General features: G+C 33.1%; 3 protein-coding genes across 5 annotated transcripts; 1 reads left to right on the top strand and 2 right to left on the bottom strand.

Moving 5' to 3' along the window:
* Positions 1–1,288: 1,288 nt before the first annotated feature.
* On the top strand, positions 1,289–9,350 carry LOC134695094 (uncharacterized). Of its 3 annotated transcripts, none has more exons than XM_063556286.1 (5): positions 1,289–1,397; positions 3,559–3,706; positions 6,378–6,450; positions 7,130–7,229; positions 8,191–9,350. In XM_063556286.1, the coding sequence occupies exons 2-5, from the start codon at positions 3,599–3,601 to the stop codon at positions 8,528–8,530; spliced, it is 621 nt and encodes a 206-aa protein (XP_063412356.1). In that variant the 5' UTR covers positions 1,289–1,397; positions 3,559–3,598; the 3' UTR covers positions 8,531–9,350. The 3 variants fall into 3 exon arrangements, with proteins under 3 accessions (XP_063412356.1, XP_063412369.1, XP_063412360.1); XM_063556299.1 differs by lacking the exon at positions 1,289–1,397 and adding an exon at positions 1,558–1,687; XM_063556290.1 differs by lacking the exon at positions 1,289–1,397 and adding an exon at positions 1,661–1,683.
* A 7,125-nt stretch (positions 9,351–16,475) lies between these two features.
* LOC134695073 (ankyrin-1-like) lies at positions 16,476–21,129 on the bottom strand. The gene is made up of 2 exons (XM_063556268.1): positions 21,024–21,129; positions 16,476–19,897 (listed from the first exon to the last, which is right to left on the bottom strand). Exons 1-2 carry the CDS (start codon positions 21,028–21,030, stop codon positions 16,830–16,832), a joined length of 3,075 nt encoding a protein of 1,024 aa, XP_063412338.1. The 5' UTR covers positions 21,031–21,129; the 3' UTR covers positions 16,476–16,829.
* Positions 21,130–22,421: 1,292 nt separating this feature from the next.
* Positions 22,422–25,913, bottom strand: LOC134705551 (uncharacterized). The gene is made up of 2 exons (XM_063564270.1): positions 25,860–25,913; positions 22,422–23,135 (listed from the first exon to the last, which is right to left on the bottom strand). The coding sequence occupies exon 2, from the start codon at positions 23,088–23,090 to the stop codon at positions 22,422–22,424; it is 669 nt and encodes a 222-aa protein (XP_063420340.1). The 5' UTR covers positions 23,091–23,135; positions 25,860–25,913.
* Positions 25,914–26,764: the final 851 nt, after the last annotated feature.

The following is a 26,764-nucleotide window of genomic DNA, read 5'->3' as shown; positions in this document are numbered from 1 at the left end:
TTTTAAAGGTGCTTGGAATAAAAAGCTTGAAAAATGGCTTATTTTTCATGGTATTAGAAGCACAGTAACTTGAAAAAAATAATACTGTAAATTCAGAAATTATTGCGAGGTTTTTATTATTGCAAAAAATGCGACAGAGTTGTAAACGCAATAATTTAAACTCGCATTTTGAATTTTTTTATATGAATTAAACAGGATTTTTCTCAAAATCGTAAAACATAAAATCTCATTTAAATCTAAAATGACAAAATCGTAATAAAAAATGCACACAATAATGCTAAATATGGGGTTGCTTATCGGGTATCTATGACAAAAAGTACAAAATTGATATTTTTAGAGATAAAAAAAACCTAGACAATCCTAATCTTTTACAGATTGCTGTCTGAAATTTCCATCAAGCAAAAGCCACATATCCTAGAACTCACAACCCAAAGGGTAATTTGGTTATCAGTAACATAGTTATCCCTTAACTTCTGACATCCAGTAATACAAGAGTTCGCACACTGAAATATCTTGTCTATTTTACTGGCCATTGATTTTTTTTTGTTTGCCTAAATATAAAGTTTTACTTCTATAGTTTCACAAAAAAATAAAATGATCCAAGAAAATAATGTCAAGTTCAGATAAACCAGAGTAGAATTAATGTACAACAAATATATACATAAGACCTCCATAGTCAAATATGTTTAGTCTTTTCTTTTCTATGTTGTGTATTGTGCGCTAGTGTTTTTATCTTTTTTAGTCATGGCGCTGTCAGTCTATTTTCGCTCTGGTATCTTTCGTCCTCTTTTTTATATGTTATACAAACAACCATTCCTAAAAAACTGAATAAAAAATACATATGGACTATTGTCCATAATAAAAAAAAATGAACCATCATTTACTCGATTTTTAAGAATGGATGCAATTTGGGTACTATTGAGTTACAGACTGGAATCTTGAGACATTTGGAGGTCGCTTCAAACCCATTTTTCTATGATTCTTTATGGATTCAAAATTAAATTGGTGGAAATTTAGAGATGATATCAGGATACATCTACAAAATATATAATGATGGTTATACTATCTGGCTTGTCTGGCTCATTAATAAACGTACATGAAAAAAAACACCAGTAAAAATAGGTGCAACCTGGGTACCGTCAACAAATGTCTGGAACCCCCGCGTTATAATTATAGCTGTTTGACGATTTATAGACAGAAATTATTTTTGTTGATCTGCAAAATCCTACCCTAATCAAAAATGCAAGATTTATCATGTTCAAATTGATATTAAAATATTACATATTTATAAATCCTTCATTGAACCTCTTGTATACTAAATACGGAAACACCGACGAAAGAACACCGTCCACGTTGATCATATAAACAACACATGAAATCACAGCTTTATCGAACAGGTAAGATACCGTTATTGTTATTAGTGTTTACAAATTGTGATTAAATGATTAAATAAATCAGATCAAGAGATACACAAAGAATAGTTTTTCTCATATCGATCTATATTTTGAATAAATATCTATAACCGAGGAATGAACTTACTCAACCCTGTTATAAATACATATTGGTTTGTTTAGAGTCATTACATAATTTCTTTACTACGTTGTCATATTTTTATATGGATGTACATTTTTTTTGGATAATAACAATATTGTGTATGCATTTCATTCTGTTCCGTTGATATAAGTAGGTAAGCTGGTATATTATAAGTATTGGTTTTAAATATTAGACTTTCTTCAAACATATACATGATTATATAGTCTCTTTAATTAATCAACTCGTGTTATAGATCTATTCTATGTTTGAGCTGTTTTTATTATTGTAAATGTTTATTGTGCTAATCATCGTACAAAGGTATTGATTGTGTCCTTAATGGGTTGCTTCAAACCAATTGTTCTGGTGATATCAGGATACATTTACAAAATATATACATAATGGATTTTATTTTGTCTGGATATATTCATATTAAAATTTCGAAGAATTTTGTACTTTTGAGTTTGTACCTTTTGTGTATGTTTTTTTTTTCTTTTTTTTTCCTATCGCAGTTTTAATTATTGTTTAAAGAGAACGGTTTTCGTGTGGTTTTAGTGACATCAAGGATTTGGTTACTCTCTCTATATATATGTGTGTGTACTTGTCTCGGTACATGTACATCCTTGTCCCCAGTAGATTGTATATGACCGCAAGGATTTCACTTCTAAGATTAAGATCTTATAAACACAGTCGTTCTGTTCAAGCTTTGTATATATACATGCGTCATCGTACGTTGAACAAAGTTGTGACACCAATAAAAGTTCAGTGTCATATCGCTTTTTAACTTTGGAATTTCATACTTTTTACAGACTACTGAAATACTGCGATCTGTGTTATATTTGACACACCTTTGCAGTCTGTCAGGTTTGACAACTTTAAGAATCTGAAATAATGTTATGGGTAGTAAAGAGGAGAACTGCAAGTGAATTAAAAATAAAATATATTTTGTTAGTGGGTGTTTATTATCATTGTACAAAAGAAAACCGATTCTAAATGCGTAACTGCATTGTCCAATAAATGTATCATTCCTCAGTCTGGATATGAAATCTGATATATAAAGTGTATACAGAGACATTAAAATGTATTCTGTTGGGGAGTAAATCGACTCAGTTCTCAAAGATTATAAAATGTGGAAATTGTATGGGTCACTAAAATGTATCACAAACTGAATAAAGAGACAAAAAGACTTTTCAATCGATAATTATCAACCGACATAGGTTATATTTTTTTTAAATTTCAATTTTAACTTTCTTGAACCCGTTGATGCCATTAACGTGTATCCGACGTGTCAACTATGAAAGTCACGGGTCTCGGCAACAATGTTTTTACATGGGCGTAATAAAAAGAGGAAACAAATTTCAAAGAGCATTTACATGACATACGATTAAAATAAGATTATCAACCGATATCACACCGTTCATGCCGTTGCCTTGAGGAAAACAATAGCTGTATGTTATGCACTTGTCAGTCTTGTCAGTTCAGCGTAGCGAAAAAAAGTATCTTGATATGCAGACCGATGGTAAATTGTTTTATTTACCTTGAACTATTTATGTTGTTGTCACTTTGAAAATTACTAAACAATTATCAGTTGATACATGTCGATAAATCTGACAGAATTATGTCTAATTTTCCTGTCAGTGTTTTATTTTGAGTGACATTTTCATTATTGTAGTATAGAATTTCACGTGTAACTGGTATTTGTCTCTTCTTAAAGTATATATTTATGGAAGAGTTCATGTGAAAATTCTGATATTGGCGATGAATCAGTTTTGTCCACAGACTTTTACATGATACAGTTTTACAAAACTGTTTATTGATAACTATAAGAAAGAAATTGTACTTAAGTCTTTAGAATTAGAATTTTTAGTTGAGAACCCATTTTAGGATTACGCATCAAATATGAAAAAAGTAATAGTATCAAAGAGCTACTTCAGTGTGTAGGTATTATGATATAAGATATTTTCAAGTAAAACGTTGATGTCAACGCTATTATTACACATAATTTAATTTGAAAAACAAAATTTTCAGGAGTTAAAGAAATGCCTAAAACGTGAACCTATTGTGTAGAATGGACCATAATCAGCACCACCATCACCAGCATCACCATCCGTCATCTACGCCGGCTCCTGTCGTCAGTGGTCATCCTTCTCATCATTCACATCATGCCGAACACAATGTAAGTTGTTTTGTTTAAGTTCGGATCAAACATAACTTGCGGAACATAATGTAAGTCGTTTTGTAGATTAAAGTAAGAATAAAAAAAATGTAAAGCTTCGGTCACACCTTACCGGATAGCTCGAACGGACGCCTAACGGATAAAAAAAAAGTTATCCGTTGACAAAATTTTCATCCGTTGGGAGTCCGTTGGTGAACTAACGGACATGTAACGAATGCCTAACGGACACACAACGGACATTGAACGTACGTGAAACGGATACGTACCGGACAGAACGGACGTCGAACGTACATCCAACGAACGAATACCGGATAAAACGGACACCTAACGGAAGCGTAACGGATAAAACGGATGAACAAAATAATCTGAAAATTAAAGGCAATAAACCATCTAAAAATTAAAGTCAATAAACCATCTGAAAATTAAAAGCAATAAACCATCTGAAAATAAAGGCGCGTCAGATGGACATGGTATCTAATATATATATTAAAATATTTGCTTCTGGGAAAGTGAAGTCAGTAAGACAGGTATCAAGGTCACACGTACCAAACAAATTAAACAATTTATCCGATATTTTTTACGTTTTTACACACGAGGGTCACTTTAGTTAACTGGTTTAGTTGATTTTATTTTGTATTGCGTCTTGTTTAGCATGATATGTGTGCAAATATAGAGCTTCTCTGATTAAAAAAAATCAAGGAACGTGTGGTAATTCAGTCTTGTAGAGTTTAAGTTGATTTTCTGAATTTGTTTATATTATTTACCCCTGGTATGAAAACGGATATGGTGCTATGCGGAACTCTCCATCCGTACTGCATGCTACGATATTTTGCTCCAGAAGCAAGTGTCTAAGTGTAATTGCTAACTTGAGTCCTGGTTCCAGCGGATTTCTATAAAAGGTAATCTGCTTGGCTATGCGAGGTCAACCCGCTGCAATATATCGTCGAACATCTCTGTGGGCATTCGAAGGAAGTGTACAAAGGACTGCCGATCCTCCCGCCTAAATTCGGTCATGAGTTGGTCATATAGACCAAAACTGTGTCGTCTTTCAGGACTAAGCCATGGTCGTGTCCACCATCTCCTTTGTCTTCTCCTTCTTCTCCTTTTGACAGCTATAAGGTTTATATTTGCTACATCTAAGTTGAGTCTGGCCTGAATAAGAGCTGCTTGGTAGCGAAGACGTGCTCTTACTTCAAGATCCATCACGAATAATAAATATTCATGACACTAAAGAAAATCTAACATACCAATTATTGGCATTTCTGCGGCGAAATTTCAATAGGCATCCGTTTTATCCGTTATCCTTTCGTTAATGTCCGTTTCACATCCGTTTCACCCGTTAGGCGTCCGGTAGACGTCCGTTGGTGAATTGGTCTACCGGATCTCCAACGGATGCATAACGGACACGTAACGGATACAAAACGGACGAGTACCGTACAAAACGGACGCCTAACGGACGTTCAACGGACATTTTATCCGTTGGACGTCCGTTCAAAGTTTTGAACATGCTCAAAATTTTCCACCGGACAGAACGGACGTCAACGGATAAAACGGACGCTTAACGGACACGCAACGGATATGGACAGACGCCTAACGGATAAGAACGGACGTCTAACGGACATCAACGGATTAAAAAAAGGTATCCGTTAGGCGTCCGTTCGAGCTATCCGGTAAGGTGTGACCGAGGCTTAAAGAAGGTCTTTCTCATACAGATAGTACTATCATTGATGGAATCATAATACAGTAAGAACTCGGAACTCGGATGTTGTCGCTTTATCTAGCTTGAAAAGAACACTCTGTAAAAATAGCTTGAAATCCTTCACCAAAATGTGAATAAAGAAATGAGCTGTCATAAACGACACCTTTATCATTATTTAATTTATTATTTTTTTAATATACACGTTTATAAACATAGTTGATATATAATTTTAGTGCTAAACTTGATAAACAAACTTTCATTATATCACTCAGGACTCTGTCATTTGTAGTTTCAAACCCTGAACCTTAAAAAAATCTATTCATGTTTAAAATGAAGGTCAATGTCCATTTCAATTAATGTGGATCTTTAAAATGAATTATTTATTTTCTTTTTTGACACTCTCGCCCACAATGAACATTTGATTAGATGTTTTACATTTACATGATTTGTTTATGCATATTCCTTTCCTTTTATTTTAGTAAAATGTTCATAAATATTCTATAACTTTTCTTCCCACGTTATGTTTTACTTTACTTCCAATAAATTCCACTTTAAAAGCATAATACTGCAATTTCATGTATTACTGATGCTAAATCACTGTGACAGGAGATTAACATGTTAGATATGAACGTGACTTTTTTTGAAAGATTAAATAAGTTTAATTTTTTATTTCAATTGCGATTGCACTATTGGTATTTATCTAAGATTTCAGTTCTGTTGATCTGTAATGTACATTTGTATCTAATAATTATAAATGTCTTTATTCGTAGGGACTTTCAAAGTAAATACTAAGTGATAAGCTTATTAATATTAAAGACCATTGTCATCTTCAAATTTGTTTTTTCGTCGACTATTATTGACTTCAGTGCAATTGAAAAGAAGAGTTAAATGTTGGATTAATATTTCATTTCCATAAAAGGGTGACGTCATTTTCATGTATTTCTTCCTCTAGTTGTTTCTTCTATTTTTTAGCATGCTGTTTATTTCAACTTTGACCTAGATGTACCGGTTTTATTCACTGGATGGCTGTTAAACTCCAGAACTGGTAAATATTAATAACATTTCTTTATTGAAACCCAATAATAAGATATTTGCACGTATCTTTATACAGTAATCTCTTTTAAAATATGAATTTGAAAGATAAATATAAACATTCCAATTATGCTTTAATTTTGTTTTGATGTAGAAATATTTAAAACTATTTTATCTTGTATGATTTATCAGTAGAATAATTTAAGATTTTATTTCTAAATGCATATTTCGACAATTTAAAAACTTTAAGATTTATCATGTTTAACTGCTTAATCTGTACATATGTACTGGTATTACCAATCCCCAAGATAACACACATCGTATATAGTCGAACAGGTTGTGCTTGTTTACTGTAGCGAATTTCGATATGATGAGGATATTAGCTCCCGCTTTATCAAAGACAAAGTTTATGTCATTCTGTCATTTACTCTGTTTTCATTGTCTTTGTGGCGGCAAATGTGATGAAAATTTCTAGGGTGTATTTCTAATTTTTTTTTTAAATATTTTTAACTTGAATCTGACAGAGACATGTATTACAATATATGTCTCTGCTTCTGATTAACGTGAAAGAAGTCCAAGAACTATGTACCTTGTATTTTCAATCATAGCTAGGTCACACATTTTTCACAGTAATTAAGATTCTTCCCAATAGCAATTTAATGTTAACTTTTTTCATATTTTTATTATTTCAGGTATATTTGCGCTCTGTCTTGGAACACTTATATTGGGTATCTTGTATCAGGGTATTAAACACTTACGTGTCTATGTTCACAGAGATATCCCTCTAGTCAAGTGAGTATGATGCTTTCCAAAAAATGCAAAACACAAGCAACATTTATCCATACTCCTTAATAAGCCTAGACTTATTGATTTTTTTCAGACTTGATAACCTCCTGCACTCTAGTCGAGTAAGCTTACACATCTCTCCTTGCGAGAGATAGGTAATCAAGATGCTGATTTTCTTTATGTGCATGACTCGTAGAAAGATTCCAGTGAATGGACATCGATTTTGAAAAATCTAGCATGAAAATCAATATATTGATTAATATAAAAATAAGAAGATATGGTATGATTTCCAATGAGACAGCTCTATACAAGAGACAAGATAAGCTTGCTTGAGAATACAATTTAAAAAAGACCTGCATTTCGTTTATTGTTTTGTACATAAATCAGGTCGTTAGTTTTATCATTTAACATGATTGTTTTACATTTGTCATTTCGGAGCCTTTTATAGCTGACTTTGTGGAATGGATTTTGCTCATTGCTGAATGCCGTACATTAACATACAATTGTTAACTGTCATTTGGTCTCTGGTGGAGAGTTGTTTCGTTGGCTATCATATCAAATCTTATTTGTTTTAGATTAGCAAAATTAAACTTCTCTCTTCGGCTCATAACATAAATAGTAACCTGCTTACGTTAGCTATTAAAAAAGATTTGAAATCCGAGTCCCTAATGTTCATCAACACCACTGGTTACCCTCATAATGTAATAATTAATAACAATCTTACAAACAGATGCCTGTTAATCATAGTGAGCATTAAAAGGTTCAAGAAAAACTAAATGCGGACGGGTTGCTTTATGTAGTATATACCGGTCAGGTAGACAACATTCTCTTGATAATCAGCAACGTTTATAAATGTTTTGAATTTAAAAAAGTAGCGAAAAAGTCTATGTACAACAGTCATTATAACAATAACGCATTAGATCTGTCCTCAAAGGAGAAATATAACCTGTTTCATTTTCGATTTCAGACATTCAGCTTTGACGAGAGAGCACGCTTTACAGACTTTACTCTACAGTATTCAGATCATAGTTAGCTATATTCTAATGTTAGTTATTATGACCTTTAATGTTTGGATATTCCTCTGTACGGTTCTAGGACTTGGTGTTGGATTCTTCTTATGTGAATGGCATCGTCCAAAGATTAGACTGGCAACCTGTCAAAAGGATTGCTCCAAACCGATATCTCGTGTTAACACGGGACTAACGAGACTTAGTGCTAGTGATGTCAAAATAACAGATGATCAGGAACTGGAACCTCTCAGTGATACCTTAGATCAGTGTGAAAATTGTAGAGAAACACGGTTGTAATCTTTTCACTTTCTCTCGTTCTTTTTTCAAAATTTCAATCAGTGATATTTTTGGAAACATTGATGTCGCTTTACTGCCAATGTCGGTATGGATATCAGCTCATAAGAATTGAACGCTTTGTATGTTATTCATTGCTGTTCCACCAGCAGTCTTTAATTTAGAACTGAATCCACATATTGCAAGTTTCAAGAGACATGCATGCTAGTGATGTAGCGCATCTTGTATGAACACCTTTCTCTTGCCTAAAAAGTGCTATGGCATCTTTTTCGTACTGCTCAAAGATTACAAATTCTGTATTTATTCGTTATATCTGCATTAAGTTGTATATGTATACTGCCATACTGTTAGAAATTATTGATAGATCTTTGACAATTTGAATGGTGCGACTAGGTGAGTATCTCTATAAGTCGTATCTAGCTGACATAAGGATACATTATTCCTGATATTGCGATAATCAACCACCAATTCTGACTTAAGTCGCACTAATAAATGTTGGCAATATTTTCTCAATTTAAAGTATAATATGTTAGTTCGAAAATTGAAAATGCTGCCAACCTTATTTCTGATAGAAGCTTTTTGCAAGGGATAATTATTATACTTTGCAACCATGACCTCCTTCCATCCGTATGACTTATGAAGAACAAAATTAATAATACTTTTATTTATATGACTGTTATTTTAATGTTTAATTGTTACCTAATTGATTAGTTGTGGAGTGCAATAAAATAATAGCAATGGTGCTAACATGCATTAACTATGATATTAATTTATTTATTGCATACACTATGCTCTATATTTTAATAAAATTTAAGTTGATGAAGTGTTGTTTGAGTTTCTTTTCTTACGTTTCCTTTATCACCTTCTGTGGTCTTCTGTATATCCAGTCAAAAGTTTAATTAAGAATTCGTAAGGGTTCTACGGAACCCAGTGTCTCGCCTAGTTTTGCTGTTTATCACACACTCAACAAAAATGAGGGGGGGGGGCAATAAAACTATTCCTCTCAATACTTTTTGTTTGTTTGCAAGAAGCTTGTGTCCAACTGCAGACTGTGTGTAATGTTAACTGGCAGAAACAAAAACTGAGTTCATTTATAAGTAAAAAATGGGGAAAATGGAACAAAACTTACTTCTGGATAGTATCTTATGAACTTAATCAAGCTTCTGTCCAAGTTTGTTAGAAATCCAGGATAGTTTAAGAAAGTTATTAAAACTTCAAAAACTTCACCACAGAGTGAATATTTGTGTACGACGACGACGCCGACGACGGAATGTAGGATTGCACATATGTCTCGCTGTTTCGACTCAAGTCGAAGGCTCGCCAAAAGTAGACAACTTTTTAGGCTTTCAGATTTTAAAATTACACAAATAATAATAAATATGCAAAAACAAATCTGCCTCAAAGAAGACACTGGTGTTAGTAATTGTTAAATGGTGTTTCAATTTGGTCAAACATGATTTTTTTCACTTTCAATTATCATAGATTAGAGACAAATTGCTACCCAAAACGATCAAAATTGTCTCATTTTGAAGCCTTCTCGTGAATATGTAGATATCAGCAGTTACCTTTACACATGAAACATTCTGCAAGGATAGTTACACTTTTAAGTTATGAAGACCGTTTCTGATATTTGATTTTAAAAACTATCTTTAAAAGTTTTAAAATATCTGAACTTAAAGGTCCGGACTGTTTCAACGTATAACAGGAATCCGACATTCCAAACCGTCTAGACAACTAAAGACCAATACAGCCCATTAAACATAATTGTATCACACCGAAAACTGAGGCCCATCCATGAAAGAAGAAAAAACAGAAACACACAATATACTTACTGATATGTGTAAAAGAATTGACATTTATCGGAGACAAACGAACAACGAAAATAAATCGAAACATAACTCGGCTCGAAACAGGTAGAAATGCTCGGCACAGCCTCGCTTTCTACCTGTTTCTAAGCCTTGTACAAATAACATTGATATTTCGAGACACTATATGGTTATTCTATATTTATACAGTTATGATTGAACATATATGGACCTGTATCCTATTTATACTTATATTGTACACGATCGGACATTTTAAAGATTGTTTGAAACTTCTTCACACTAAAATCTGTTGTTTTATTATATTTTGATATTAGATATTTTTTCCACTCAGAATTGAAATGACTTCTTTGATTTAAATAGATATGTATATCGTCTATGTGGTAATTATATACATGTAGTCAATGTGATAATTACATTACATCAAGAATTTGTTGACTAGATCACCGGTCTCAGCAATTTTTATTGCTGCTACATTTGAACTTCAAGTCTTGTTGTATGTAAGTTATCGTAGATTCCTTTAAACTTTAGAAGTCGGTCACACTTTACCGTTATATTATACGTCTCAAGATAACGGTATTTATAGCATGTGTATGGTTTATTTTTTAAAAAAATGACTTTAACAATAAATTAAAGTTTTAGTTTTTGTATTCACGATACAACTACTTTTTACATGCATTACAATCAAAGAACGCAGAATTCCTTTGATGAGCTCGTTTAATGTTTATCCAACTACAAATCATAGTAATCATTCATTATAAATAGCTTACTTGTATTTTACTACTTTGTACCTTATTCAATTTAGAATATTTATGATGATGAACTAAAGAATGTAATCGAAAGATGTGAATCAAAAATGAAACGTTGAAACTTGTCAACTTGGCATCTTTTTTTATCCTGAAAAACTTGGAAGAAAATGAGTCTACAATTAAACAGCAACGAATGCGGGTTTGTACTGTGAAGAGAGCTTTCGTTGTTAAAGAAATTTAGCTTATTTGGGGTGACAATTTCTCTCAAAATATAAGTTGCATAAAAAAGCAACTTCGTGCGCTCAATAAATCTGAATCGAAATGTCGGACGCTTTATTAACTGCATGATCAAATTGAAAAATATGAATGGAACCGCTTTTCTATTCGCATTTATGAGAATTTTTAATCATGACTGCACTTATCAAAAGAAATGGGGAATGGATCGACCATTAGATCGACTACTACACTCTTTGCTAGACATGCACCTATACCATATTTGTGTTAACTTTGTGGAATACTCAGTGATGGGAACTTATACAAATATTCCCCCAATCTTTTACGAGAACCAGAATGTCTGGAGTTATATAACACAGATATATTGCTATGCACAAGGGTCATATTTGAATTGACTAACCACAAACCAACATGCACAATCGTCCATTTATTGAATTTTGGGAAATGGTTAATATCCCTAATCTATCCTTGTAGATCTTAACCATTAGTAATTGTAGATTAAAACACCGCCTAAATCAACAGGGGTTGGTTAGGTTTAATAAGTACTAGTTAATGATATGCCGTTGTATCTTTTTCAATCTTTTTCATCTCTTCATCAATCGAATTTCATAACATTTCTAATATGTATTTAAGCCATAGCATATGCACTCTTCACAACGAATTTGCACAAACAAAATGTTAATGCGGAAAGCATTAAATCTTGAAATATAAACTAAAACATCTTTATAAAAAATGTAAAAGAAACTAAGTGTGTGTATGTTAGATGTATTTCTATTTGTATCCATCTTATGAGTAACACCTTTTTCAATTGATTTTTATAGTTTGTTCATATATTGTACTGTTACGCCACTATCCCAGGTTAAGGGAGGGTCTGCTCCTTGAAACTAGTGTAACCCTGCCACATTCAGTATGTGCCTGTCCGTAATCATCTGTTAAGTGGTTGTTGGCGTTTTAGTGTGTAACATATATTTGTTTTTCGTTCTTTATTTTATAGAAACAAGAGTGCACACACTGAAATGTCTCGCCTTCTTTACTAATCATTGATATTATGTTGATAGTGCTAAGTATAAAGCTTTATTACAACTGTCACATAAACGTTACGTTAACCAAGATAACTAAACAAAGACCAATGAACCATGAAAATGGGGTCAAGGTCAGATGAACCATGCCAGGCTGACATGTACAGCTAACAATGCTTCCATAAAACAAATATAGTTGACCTAATACTTATAGTTTAATAAAAATAGACCAAAACACAAAATCTTAACACTGAGCAATGAACTGTGAAAACGAGGTCAAGGTCAAATAAAACCTGCGCGACTAATATATAGATCATAAAATATGTCCATACACTTAATATAGTTGACCTATGGCGTATAGTATTTGATAAAAAAAAGACCAAAACTGAAAAAAATAACTTTGACCACTGAACCATGAAAATGAGGTCAAGGTCAGATGACACCTGCCAGTTGGACATCTACACCTTCCAGTCCTTCCATACACCGAACATACTAGCCCTATTGCTTATAGTATCTGAGATATGGACTTGACCACCAAAACTTAACCTTGTTCACTGAGCCATGAAATGAGGTCGAGGTCAAGTGAAAACTGTCTGACGGGCATGAGTACCTTGCAAGGTACGCACATACCAAATATAGTTATCCTATTACTTATGATAAAAGAAGTGAAAATTCAACATTACAAAAAAATATTAACTTTTTGTTCAAGTGGTCACTGAACCATGAAATTGAGGTCAAGGACATTGGACATGTGACTGACGGAAACTTCGTAACATGAGGCATCTATATACAAGGTATAAAGCATCCGGGTCTTCCACCTACTAAAATAAAAAAAAAACTTTTAAGAAGTGAGCTAACACCGCCGTCGCCGCCGGATCACTATCCCTATATCGAGCTTTCTGCAAACAAAAGTTACAGGCTCGACAAAAAATAAGCCGTTAGTTTTCTCGTTTCAATTGTTTTACATTTGTCATTTTGGGGCCTTTTATAGCTGAATATGCTCATTGTTGAATGTCGTACGAAGACGTATAGTTAATTACTGTGTCATTTTGTCTGAGTTGTCTCACTATATAACATATTTACAGCTAACTTTTTATATATTTGAACATGTTAAGAGATATACTAGAAGAAAATTAAACCACAAACCACAATTAATTAATAGTAGTAAATAATTGTCATACAAGAATAATTGTAACTTGTGACACATAGATCATGAAAACCCACATAACAGATTTGAATATTTATTCGAGCAAATACATGTACAACTATAAGATTAATAGAAAAGAAGATATAACAGACGAGACAACTATTCACCATGGATCTAATTGACGTAGAATTTAGTAACTATAGGTCATAATGTCCCTTTCTTTTTTCAATCGTGAATTCAATAATTTACGGTAATATGATATTATAAAAAAAGGTATTCATACAAAAAAAATACATGTGAGAAAAAAAGAGCACACGCATTTAGACTGTAAAATAGGAAAAATACCGAAATCTATAGCTCAAACACATCAAACGAATTGAAAACACATCACCTATTCCTGATTTGGTACAAACATTTCCACGTGTAGAATGCTGCATCAAAACTCGTTTTACAGCTAGCCGAACATATCACTTGTATGACAGTCGCATATAATTCCATTATATTGACATCAATGTGTCAGCAAAACGAACAGACATAATAGGTGGAATTGTCAAATATTGGGGTACCCCAAGCAACACAGTGTTATAATCGTAATCTCTATAAAACATATAAAACTTTTTCAACAAAGAAAAACAAAATGACATATATATACCATATAGACAAAGACATTAAGCAAAAATGAAAAACAAGAATAAAAAAATTACCATAGCACAATAGAACACTTGCGGGATGTATAACTAAATAAGTCTCGCCAAAAGTATATTAGTACAAAAAATGAAATAAAAGTAAAGGTTAAAAATATACAAAGACATAACACGTGAACTCACACCACATCTTCCTATATCTAAAGCCATAACACGTAATCAAGATGATAAACAACACCAAGACATATACTCTATACCCAGTAAAGGATACACTAACTCAATAATATTTAAACCAGACGAGACAAATAAAACGCTAAGCAATTACTGAAATAAAACCCAGAAGCTCTTCATATGATCATGGCATGTTTTTTGATCAAGTCGACATTTTATAATTCTGCATAAGTTTTATATAACAGCGTCATCAATATAGCAAGGAAACAGAGATACTATGGAATTTATATGATGACTATATAAGAACTCTATCAGTACTGAATTGGATTCATACGACATAATAAAAAAAGCATCAGAAACTTACAAAACCTTTGAATAGACTTATTAAGAAGGGATATAATTACGATACTGTTGTCAAGTCATTAAAGATTGCATATTTCGGAGTTAATATTGAGTCACTGTTAAGGTCTTTGCATCGGAACTAAACACATTTATTTAAAAACAGTTGTTGGCATGACACGGGTTATGTTCTTCTCATATATGTTATGATGGTATGATAATAAACCCCTAACGGGAAGGATTGTGCCTGATGTTCATATGATGAAATCATAATCTTTCAGTCAGTTTAATTGAAGTCTGGAGCTGGCATGTCAGTTAACTGCTAGTAGTCTGTTGTTATTTATGTATTATTGTCATATTGTTTATTTTCTTTGGTGACATCTTCTGACATCAGACTCGGACTTCTCTTGAACTGAATTTTAATGTGCGTATTGTTATGCGTTTACTTTTCTACATTGGTTAGAGGTATAGGGGAGGGTTGAGATCTCATAAACATGTTTAACCCCGACGCATTTTTGCGCCTGTCCCAAGTCAGGAGCCTCTGGCCTTTGTTAGTCTTGTATTATTTTAATTTTAGTTTCTTGTGTACAATTTGGAAATTAGTATGGCGTTCATTATCACTGAACTAGTATATATTTGTTTAGGGGCCAGCTGAAGGACGCCTCCGGGTGCGGGAATTTCTAGCTACATTGAAGACCTGTTGGTGACCTTCTGCTGTTGTGTTTTTTTATTTGGTCGGGTTGTTGTCTCTTTGACACATTCCCCATTTCCATTCTCAATTTTATCAAGAGCATGGAGCCACGCTATCTGTACGTTATGCCTTGCAACACCAAAGGGAGTGTATATTGTCAAGGCACGATTCAATCATACTTTCATTCCCAAGTGACAGTCAGAATTTCTCATCCTCAATATTCCTTATTTTTTTGCCACTGGGCGCCCACGTAGCATCAATCAATCAATCAATCAAGCTATCAATATAAAACCAATTAATCAATCAATACAAAATCATTAATCAATCAATCAATCAATTATTTAATCAATCGATCAATTAATCGTCTCTTAACAGTTCTGAGGAGGAAAGTTTACAAATGTGACTTAACATCTATGTCTACTAAGAACCGAACGTAACCAATTCCCGAATACTGAGTATGACTGTTTTGCAGAGTGTGAATTTACATTGCTATACGACGGATTTCGGTATTTATAATTCAAACATCAATATATTAAGTAATGATGTTTCTTTCGTTGGTTCTGTTGAATATTGTGTTATGATGTCTTATTAAATGTGGTTTGATTTTGTATTGTCGCTACATTTCACATATGTCTTAATTGTCAGTATAGTCGAATTTATTTCCATTTTCAATGGATAAAATATGGTTTTAGTTCTAATAATTATGACGTCGTCACATCATAAATCTCAAATAGCCTTTCTATACCCCCATTACCATGATATTGTTTTGGTACGGTGAAATAATTGTATTACTTTCAAAATTATATATACGTTACTGTTTGTGCTGTCCAGTGCTGTTCAGTGCTGTCGTTAATGGAAGATGTTCGCTGTTATTCTGCGGATTACATGTTGTAATGTACTATTTTATCATTTATTTGTGCGTATTGTTCTATCCACCATTTTTTACATTTGGAAATGCCCGTACCAAGTCAGTAATATGACAGTTCTTGTCCCTTTGTTTGATGTATTTTATTATTTGATTTTGCCACTTGATTAGGGACTTTCCGCTTTGAAGTTTCCTCGGAGGTCAGCATTTTTATGATTTTACTTTTTGTTTGTTTGATTGTGCTGTATTCCTGTCGTGTAGTGATATCATTTTAGCCAATATTTTATTTAACATTGCCACATAAGCGGGAGGTTGGCTTGCCATAAAACCAGGTTAAGCCTACCATTTTTTCTTCAAAAGTCATGTTTTAAGTTCGGAATATGAAATTTGTTATCAAATAATACCTTTCTATGTATGTTGGCGTTTGTTTTGGTTGCATTTCAGTGTTTCTATTGTTCCGTTGTTTTCCTCTTATAGTTGATGTGCTTTCCTCGGTTTCGTTTATAACCCGGATTTGTTATTATCTCAATCGATTTATGAATTTTGAAATGCGTTAAACTACTGTGGCCTTTATTTGTAGATGTCATATTAATTATAACTGTGATTAATAGGATGAGTGGTCAATCGTCTGATGAAGTATCAACAGTTAACAGTTGTACGATGTCAGTTCGAAATGAAGAACGAGCTAAATGTAAAGGACTTCTACCAGCCTCGGTAAGTAGAGTCCTGTCAGCTCCATACTTTAATAATACTTCCACAACTTCTCTATGTCCTTCCTTTGAAGCAATGTGTAGTGGTGTCCATTTCCGAACATCACCTTGATGTACATCAGCTAAATTCCTTGATAATAATAGTTCTGTCACACTTACATGTCCTTTCATGCATGCAATAAATAAAGGTGACCGGTTTTTATTATCACATTGCATTGTTTCAGGATTATATTGTATTAATAATTCAACAATGTCTGCATGTCCTTCGTAACATGCTACTTGAAAGGGCGACCAGTTATCCTCGTCAGTTAGTACCTGGTTTGCTTTGTTTTCAAGGAGTAATTTAGCAATATCTGAATACCCATGCTCACATGCTATTAACAAAGCTGATCTACCATCTCCGTCTAAACGATCGACTTCACAATCATGACTTAACAAAGTTGTCATAATATCTGTAAAACCATTTTCACAGACTATGTGAATAGGACATTTACCGTTCATGTCACAAATGTTTATGTAAAAATTTCGCTCTAACAACATTTGTGCTATAGAATTGTAACCACCTTCACAAGCAGCTATCAAAGGAGACCATTCCGAATAATTAAAAGAAAGAACATAATATTCGTCCATGCGTTCCAGTAAAAGTTTTACAATAGAAGTTTGACCAGTTTTACAAGCTACGTATAAAGGAGACTGCTTTCTCTTACCGCATGTAAAAATATTGCACCCGTTTTCTATCAAAAGCTGAATTATTTCACTATATTTTCCTTCAACTGCAAGGAAAAGTGGTGTTCGCCCATATAAACGATCTAAACTATTAATATCTGCATTTCTGTCCACCAAAATTGCTACTGTATTTGTATGACCCCATTTACAAGCTACGTGTATTGGTGATGACCCATCAGAGTTACATAATGAAATATTGGCTTTATGATCAAGAAGTATTTTCACCACTTCGGAAAAGCCGTTTTCGCAAGCAACAAATAGCGGTGTTTTGTCTTTTTCGTCTCTTTGGTTAATATCGGAGCCATAATCAAGCAGTAATTTTACTAATTGTGGATGCCCCCTTTCACAAGCTACAAACAATGGCGAATGGCCATCAGTATTGCACTGATACATACTTGAACCATTTTCCAACAACATCTTCACTATCACGAAATGTCCAAATTCGCATGCAACATGAAGCGGTGTTTTAAAGTAGCACGTGTCTGATTTAGAGATATCTGACACCTTAAGTAATAGTTTAACTATTTCTGAGTGACCTTCATAGCAAGCCACATAAAAAGGAGATCGTTCCCAGACGTCGCATAAAGATGGGTTGCAGTTGTTTAATAAGAGTGTTTCTACAGTAAAGCGATGACCATGTGAAGCGGCAAGAAACAATGCAGTTCTACGAAATTTGTCATAAACGTTGACATTACATCCAAAGTTGATTAACATTTGAACAATATCTTTATGGCCTTGTGTAGAAGACTCTAGAAGCGGCAGTGGAAAGTCTTGATCATCTACCGGATATATTCTATTGCTATTTGGTTTATTTCTTCCAGGCATTTGAACTCCCATGTTATAACTTTCTGTGTCCTCACCAAAAGACGAGTGTTCACTATTCTCAACGGCAGATGACTGCTCACTTTGTTCACCGAAAAATGAGTTGTCACTTTCTTCACCGGAAAACGAGTGGTCACTTTCTTCAGCACAGAATGAAATAAAATCTTCTGTATGTTTTCTGCTTTCTATTAAACGTAGCTGAAGTTCGTCCATTTTCTTCAATATGCTTCGTATAAAACGTTTATTGATTAGCATGAATGCAATAAGTTTATCTCTATACTTTTGATTCTGAAGTTGTCTATTTTGAAATGAACTGTATATATGGCCACATTCTAGATCTTTCAATAATCGTTGGAAATACCTATCTTCGTGTTTTTGCGGTATTCTAATGACAGTTTCATCAAAGTCTGATTTAATAGACAATAACTGGAATCGATCGCCCATAAATATAGAATCTGTATATTCAATAAAACATTCTGTAATGTCTTGTCCACAAATTACCACTGCGACATCATACACTTTGTCATGCACAATGTAATAATTTCTATTAAGTTTCTTTATATATGTATTCTCAAGTCTATCCAGTTGCTGCTGTAGTTCTTTTCTTTTGATTCTGAAGTCTATTCCAAATTCTGTACAAATCGCATGTAATTTATATTCATGGTCACTGTCTCTCTCAAACCAACTTTCATTCAAATTCCCATTAAACAATAAACATAAAACAAATGCACAATACTGGATTCTGCTTGGATCTTCCTTCATTTCGACTATGTTTTGTTTAAAAATGTCAACAGGATTTTGAAAAAACTCCCCAATACTTGGTTTCTTATTCTTTGCATACCATTTGCAAAGCAGTGGAAAGAATTGATACAGGTTCAATACTTCCGCAATTTCCTTTATTTCCGAGTTGTTAAGGTATCTCTTTGCAATCATCAAACGTTCCTTCTCGAGTAAACACAGTTTTTCTGTATGCAGATTACATTCGTTCGATACGAATATTTTAAGTCGTTGGAGAAGAGAATCTTTCATTATATGCATACGACATGATATAAGAACTTTAGTATTACCCATATTTAACATTTTTTCAATAACTTCTAAATGTGCATACCAACTTTCAACTAGTGGCGCATTTACTGCAATCGTCCCAAATGTATTGTCTAAAACAAATACTTGCCGTCTGCTAGAACTAAAATATTGTTTAAAATCGCCCGGTTCACAAACTATTGGTATTATTTCGTAGTCCAGTGTTTTCTTTAGAAAAATGGCTACATGGTGAATGATTGACGATTTCCCACTTCCAGGACAGCCAGTGACTGCTATACATTTACAGCTGTCGCTAATGATAGTGTCGAGAACATATTGAGCCGCTCTTGTAAGAACAAAGTCTTTTTCATCCTCTTGCCATTCCACTAAATAGGTTTCAAATAAATCTACAAAATTAAGGACATTTTCATGTAAGAATTAACATAAACCAAATACATTAACAATATATAACTTCGTCATTTTTTGTGACTATGTGTATATAAAAATCATATGTGAAGGCAGTTATCTCTGTACCGGAAACGAATAGTTTTGGTCAATCTTTGTTCAATCTTTATAAAGATTTACTACTGATTTTGTTAGAGGGACGAATGATACCAGAGGGACAGTCAAACTCATAAATCGAAAATAAACTGACAACCTCATGGCTAAAACGGAAAAAGACAAACAGTCAAACAATAGTACACATGACACAACATACAAACTAAAGATTAAACAACACAAACCCCACCAAAAACTAAGAGTAATCTCAGGTGCTTTGGAAGGGTAAGCAGATCCTGCTCCACATGCGGCACCCGTCGTGTTGCTTATGTTACAACAAATCCGGTAAATAGTCTAATTCGGTAGATCATTTTCATGAAAGGGAAGGGGAATGTAGTTACGACGTAATTGATATATCCGATATAATTTGTGAAACGGTTATTTCATAACTGTCAACCAACTCGTGACGTCTTCCGTAAAATTTACGAACAGATGATTTCAACTACACATGTATCTTTCAAGTAAAACGTTTCATATTGAATTCAAAAGTTTTCCCGTAAATATCTCATATATATTTCATTAGTCCTTTGTTTTCTTATGTTACCTTTTCTAACATTGGACTCGGACACCTTTTAAAACTAAGTTCTTCTGCGTGTATTGTTGTGTGTGTGTTTATTCCACATTGGCTGCATGTAAAGGGGAGGGATGCGATCTCATAAACATGTTTAACTTGGCTGAATTTTTGGAACCTCCAGTCTTTATTAGTCTTGTACATTTTTAAATTGATGGTTCGTTTGAAAGTTTTGGTTCGAGTGTTGCGTCAATTTAGCCGAACTACTGAAAGTATGCATCATTGTTTAGGGGTCAGCATAAATTACGTCCGCCTTCGGATGCTGGATTTGTTGCTGTGTTAAAGACTCATTGGTGGCATTGGTCTGTTTTCTGATCCTTGGTTGGGCTGTTGTCTATTTGAAACATTGACCGTTTCTATTCGCTATTCCATTGCTATTCTTGTAAGTGTAAAAATGTACTTACCCATCATGTCTTTGGAAATGACATCTTTCTCGCATAGCTTGTTGGGTTTCAGTGAAGAAAGTAGCCTTTCTTCAAGACTAGCAAGCCACTTTGCGAAATATTTATGTTCTTCTTCTAACTTAGATATCGTATTGCCTGAAGTAGAACGTATTAATCTATTACACATTGAAACAAGATTATGCATGTACGACAGCAATACTGTCAATAGTCATAACTAACAATGGCACCCTTGGTAAAGCAATCACATGTCCATACTTTATATAATATCTAACGATCTTTTGCTTATAGACCAGAATCCACTCAAATTTGTATATAACATCTAATGGTGATTTAAAGAACGTTTTAGTGTAACAACGCGACAGTAACCAATCCGCATGAATTGCAGTATACAGACACGAATTACATGCTGTACATTGATAGTTAAGATATAAATCTTAGTACATATGTTAATGTTAATAATATAAAACAAAAAGACATGAAATACAAAAAAAAAACTTTATAACGTTGTATTAAAAAAGGTAACCGCTTACTCAGTCCCAATGAATACAATAAGTACGTTGTTCTCGGTTGCAATTAAAAGCCAGGGTTTTCTTTTCATATGAGCAGATGTTCAACATTGATTTGAACTTTCACCTTGCTCTATATCATGTTCTTTGATCTTCACACCTTTGATCAAGTTAAGCTCATTTACCGTTTCATGTTGCTAGTAATTCGATTAATTTAAAGTGCACATGTAAACTTTTTTTTTCATTTTCTGACGTCTATTCTTTTCTCTTTATACTTCTGAATGCAGCGTATTTAGTGTTGAGCGAGAAATATCACTTTTCAAGTTTTTTTATTTTATTAGGCTAGGGATCGATCATGATATCACAATATCACCGATGCAGTTATCTATATGAATACTATCATTAACTGATATACAGTGAAAGTGAAAATATGATAAAACTTATGAAATGAATGACAATATAATGACAATTGAATTACGGTTTGACTATATTGTCTATCTTAGGATGGACTTAGGTGAGGTTAGGTAAAAATTAATAAATTAAGAAGTTAAAATTGATACTATAAGCTGGTAGAGCGTCACTTAAGGATAGAAATAAGTTAAAAATATTGATAGGTCATGGACCTCCTTTTCGAGATATTTGAGATTTAAATTATGGCGGGAAAAGGCTGACTCGGACTTTTACCTTATATTTGTGTTGGTATTATTCGGTCTCATGACAAAGGGAAGAAAATAAAGAATCTTCTAAAATTTTGGTAAATGACCTTTCATGAGCTATTAAACATTATATAAAAAAAAAATCACGGGTGGTATGAGGCAAACTATTTTACATTATTTTGTATGGAAAAACCGAACATTTGACACAAATTCCAAAACCTCACCTAAGTAAATTCTTAAAGTTTTAACTGTTCACCTTTTATTTTAAGATCTTCTACCTCTATTCGAACTCTGCCTACTTCATCTTTTATATCTTCTTCGCTTTTAACCAGATCCTTGATTGTTTGTATAAAATGTTCTTCTGATTTCTGGTCCATGCAACACGTTTCAAGGTTTTCGAATTTGGATAAAAAATGACCATATGGTTTGCCTAAATAATTTTCTAGTCGCTTTGCTAAACCTTTAAAGATTGAAAAATACTCCGCAAGATCTTTATCAGTGACTTTGGTTTCTCCTTTGTGTAAAATTTCGTTTCTCAGTCGTCTAATTCTTTCGATATCATCGCCTATAGTCAATTCATGAACCATCGGATCATTGGGATGATCCCAATCACGTGTCGGACATGGCACAAGATTAAGATTTCTTATAATTTTATATGATAGTTGTATGTCAAATTTAGAGTATCCATCAGTAGCAACATTCGTAATACGTTGCCATTCAACTGGTCGAAGTATACGACGATCAGCTAAATTTTTATTGGCTTGGCAATCTTTGAAAAGCATAGCAGGTGATTCCAAAAACAATAAAAGTTCTCGTAACACTTCCGGAAGAAGTTCTTGTGCTGCATGTCCAAGTCTTGCATAGTTTGTGATAAAGTTTTCATTTAACGCTGATGACGTAGCCATGACGTGACACTGGGATTTTGCATCACCGAATCGGTAGGCTGTAATCTAGAAAAACAAAGCAAACACGAATTAGAAATTGTTTAACCCTACTGATCTAAGGAGTTTTCGGGCAATCTTGTATACAAGAGTGTATACAACGTTACTGACTTGATTTCACAAAATCTTTTAGGAAAGATTCTATTCATAGATGGCAGGACTCATTGTTCTTTCAATAGAAGAACATTTATAAATATTTTTGGGGAAATCTAGATTGAAATCAAAAGTGTATAATATAAAGCAGAGAAAAGGAAGGATATTTTTATCAACTACTAGTAATTGGTGTTTGTTTGCGTTCAGTAGATAATGTTTAGGACGAGAAAAATATATAAGAGTGACCAGGATAAAAACAGGGTGATCGACTGCCATTTGAAATGAATGTGTGTTGGATAGGGATAGATTCAACAGGCCTCCTACCGAACAAAGAATTCTCAAAATATGTAAAAAAAAGGTTGTACTCTCCTTGACATCATATTTCATATTGAGAAAAACTGGTGTGCGATGCTATATATTCTGCACAGACACACGGATTCCTCTCTTGAACAGATATAGGTTTCACTCTGAAAGGCCGTGTTTGGTTGTATGATTGTCTTCGTCTATATTGCCTCAAGAGATTTGGCTATATTTTTTGGACCTTTTGGATTATAGCTCTTTATCTTTTATATAAGCTTTGGATTTCAAATATTTTGGCCACGAGCATCAATGAAGAGACATGTATTGTCGAAATGCGCATCTGGTGCAAGAAAATCGGTACCGTTTATTTTATTAACTTTGGTCTTTAAAATACGCTTAAGAAAAGTGACAGTAGTTTATCGATCAATGGGCTAATAAATCAGGATAAATGAGTAAAAAAACCTGCAATCCAAATATTTAATGAAATTTAAAAAATAAATTGTTCAAAGCTACAGTTGGAATTTTAAGCAAGTGTGACTCAGAAGATTTGGTTCTTTAAATCATCTAATCTCTTAATTAAAACACCAGCGTTAAAATTTAGTAATTATCGTATACATTTTTGATTTTTTTAAAATACTAAAGCTTTTCTACCTCAGTCATAATTACCTTAGCTGTATTTGGCAAAAATTTTAGGAATTCTGGTCCTCAATGCTCTTCAACTTCGTACTTTATTTGGCCTTTTTAACTTTTTTGGATTCGAGCGTCACTGATGAGTCTTTTGTACACAAAACACGCGTCTGGCGTAAATACCGAATTTAGTCCTGTTATCTTTGATGAGTTTAATTATATAAAAGTGTCCAATACGTTCAATGACAGGTTTAGGTTTTGGGAAAATGTCATTTAATAAAATAACACTCTGGTTAAAATTACATCTGCACACTTGCTCCTCGTTGTTTATGTGTCGCACGTTAATTCTAATATGATTAATTGATTAATTAATTTCAAGCAATTTCTTAAATGCCTGATTCTGGCAGGAAAATAAAGGAATACGTATTTTTTTTTTCAGCATTTAAAAAAATTAAATGCATAAATTCAAAACAAATCGCATATTTAACTTGTGCTGATATTAGCAGGAGTAATTATATATATATAGATCTGGTGTACAAAAAAAATATTGACACCTTATGTTTGTGGCATAATAAATTTTTTTGTGCTGTATTTAGATCGCAATTTTCATACGTGTGCATGTAAAACAAATTTCGTTGTAGAAGGGTCTAAATACAGCACAACAACATTTTCCAAAAGACTAAAGAAGTGAAAAAGTATATTTAAACAAAACGCATTTGACTAACAGGTCGAACAACTGATGTTCTTTAACCCTGTTGACTGCTATTGGCGATTGCCAAATAAAATTGATCACAAGATGTAACAAAATGGATCTTATTATAACTTTAATACTAAACAGAAAACTATTAACTAGTGGCCAAGATATTATGCCACAAACCTAAGGTGTCAAGATAAGCACGAGTCATTTGTCGACAGATGGGGGGAATTTATGGAAGTTATTAATTAAATGTTATTCTCGATATGATCATGTATATTTAATGTATTCCAAAGTATCTTTTACTTGTATCATATACCGATTATTCACATCATTTACTTGTATTTGTTTTTACTATGTCTTATTCGTAAAATATCAATAGTATGACTATGCCATATGTCAATCACTTATATATTGTAAAAATGTATGTATGTATGTATGCACTGTAGCTTGAACACCAAAAAGATCAATAAAAAATTTAAAAAAAGGTGTCAATATTTATTTTGTACACCAGATCCGGATTTCGACAATAAATGTCTCTTCAGTGATGTTAGGGATCGAAACGGTACTTGGAAGGCCATATAAAATTTACATTATTTTATATAGACTCTTGAATTTTAAGAGTCAATAGGATGAACGGATCATATAAACTGGAGGGAAAATATGATACAAGTCCAAACGAAAAAATATAAACAAGTCTGTCTAAATTGAAAACTATACATTATATATATATAGATAGATATTATTCATATTGTTTCAAAAAGTATATGGACGGTAAACGGTAAATATGAAACGATTTTTTCTTTGTATGGAAAAGAACACAATCAATACAGGAAAATAACCTTGAATATAAATATAGAAAATCGAGTGTAAATACAAAGAATAGATACTATGAAATGACTAGATTCAACAAGCGCATTGCTGTAAAAAAAACTATTCAGACATAAAGTCGACTACTAAACTGAATATTGCATCCAAGCTACTCCGAAGTGTAAAAAAAAGGGAATCTATCTACTCACGATAATAAATAATGTTATCTAACATGTCTGCCAACAACTGGATTCTAACGTTTACTTCCTTTGAGACTATTTTTAGATGACCCTGATTAAATCGCAAAAAAAAGGCAGGTCATGCAATATGTTCAGTTCCCAGAGGGTATGAAATGGTTTGTTTTCCTTTATTTTAAGTCTTTTCCTTTGTACGTTAATGATATAAAAAAATATAGAAAAAGAAACGAATGCATGTGTTCCACCTCTTCTGTATGTGGATCTTTTGGAATGAATGATTTTTGCAAAAAACATATATACGCTAAATAGCAAACACATTTCCAACATGACAAATGATAAACAGCAGAGATCAATACAAAGAAATCGTCACAAGAAAACCAAAGACAATTAATTTAAATTAGTACTATATATAATTCAGTCATGTTTGGCCAAGAGCAATAGAATTTTGGCAAATAGTTAGGCCTAATCGATGACATAAAAATGTGGTGCACACTGTTAAATAACACGCTACGCGCGTTATTCAGTGTGCACCAAATGTTTATGTTATATCTTCAAAGATAGAAAAAATATTACAGCCATTCCTTAATTGTATAAGAGGCTTCGGTCGCTAATATAGCATTAGTATGCCATACACTCATCATAGATAACAATTTTTTACGCCAGACGTGCGTTTCGTCTTCAATAAAAAAAAAAAAAGTACGATGTTTTTTGAGATACAGCTAAAGTAATCTATTTGTGTTGAACAATGGACTGGTGATACCCTCGGGACAAACTCTCCACTCAGCATTTGTACTGCCTCAGCGGTTGTAAGCTAAAGTAAACTTGTCAGATACCAGGATACAAATTTGATAAAAACTCACGTCTATTTTCAATACAATAAAAATAGGAAATTCCGTCTTTTTGAAACTCTTTTGCCA

Source organism: Mytilus trossulus, chromosome 1 (assembly GCF_036588685.1).
Source record: "Mytilus trossulus isolate FHL-02 chromosome 1, PNRI_Mtr1.1.1.hap1, whole genome shotgun sequence".
Classification (NCBI taxonomy): Eukaryota; Metazoa; Mollusca; class Bivalvia; order Mytilida; family Mytilidae; genus Mytilus; species Mytilus trossulus.
The sequence above is the reverse complement of the archived record's forward strand: the minus strand, read 5'-3'. Positions and strand labels throughout refer to the sequence as shown.

Bases quoted from the DNA above. Each gene is read 5' to 3' on its own strand.
- LOC134695094 (XM_063556286.1), top strand. From the start codon at position 3,599: ATGGACCATAATCAGCACCACCATCACCAGCATCACCATCCGTCATCT. The intron at 3,707-6,377 runs GTAAGTTGTTTT...TCTATTTTTTAG, and splicing joins CACATCATGCCGAACACAAT to CATGCTGTTTATTTCAACTT. The intron at 6,451-7,129 runs GTAAATATTAAT...TTATTATTTCAG, and splicing joins GCTGTTAAACTCCAGAACTG to GTATATTTGCGCTCTGTCTT.
- LOC134705551 (XM_063564270.1), bottom strand. From the start codon at position 23,090: ATGGCTACGTCATCAGCGTTAAATGAAAACTTTATCACAAACTATGCA.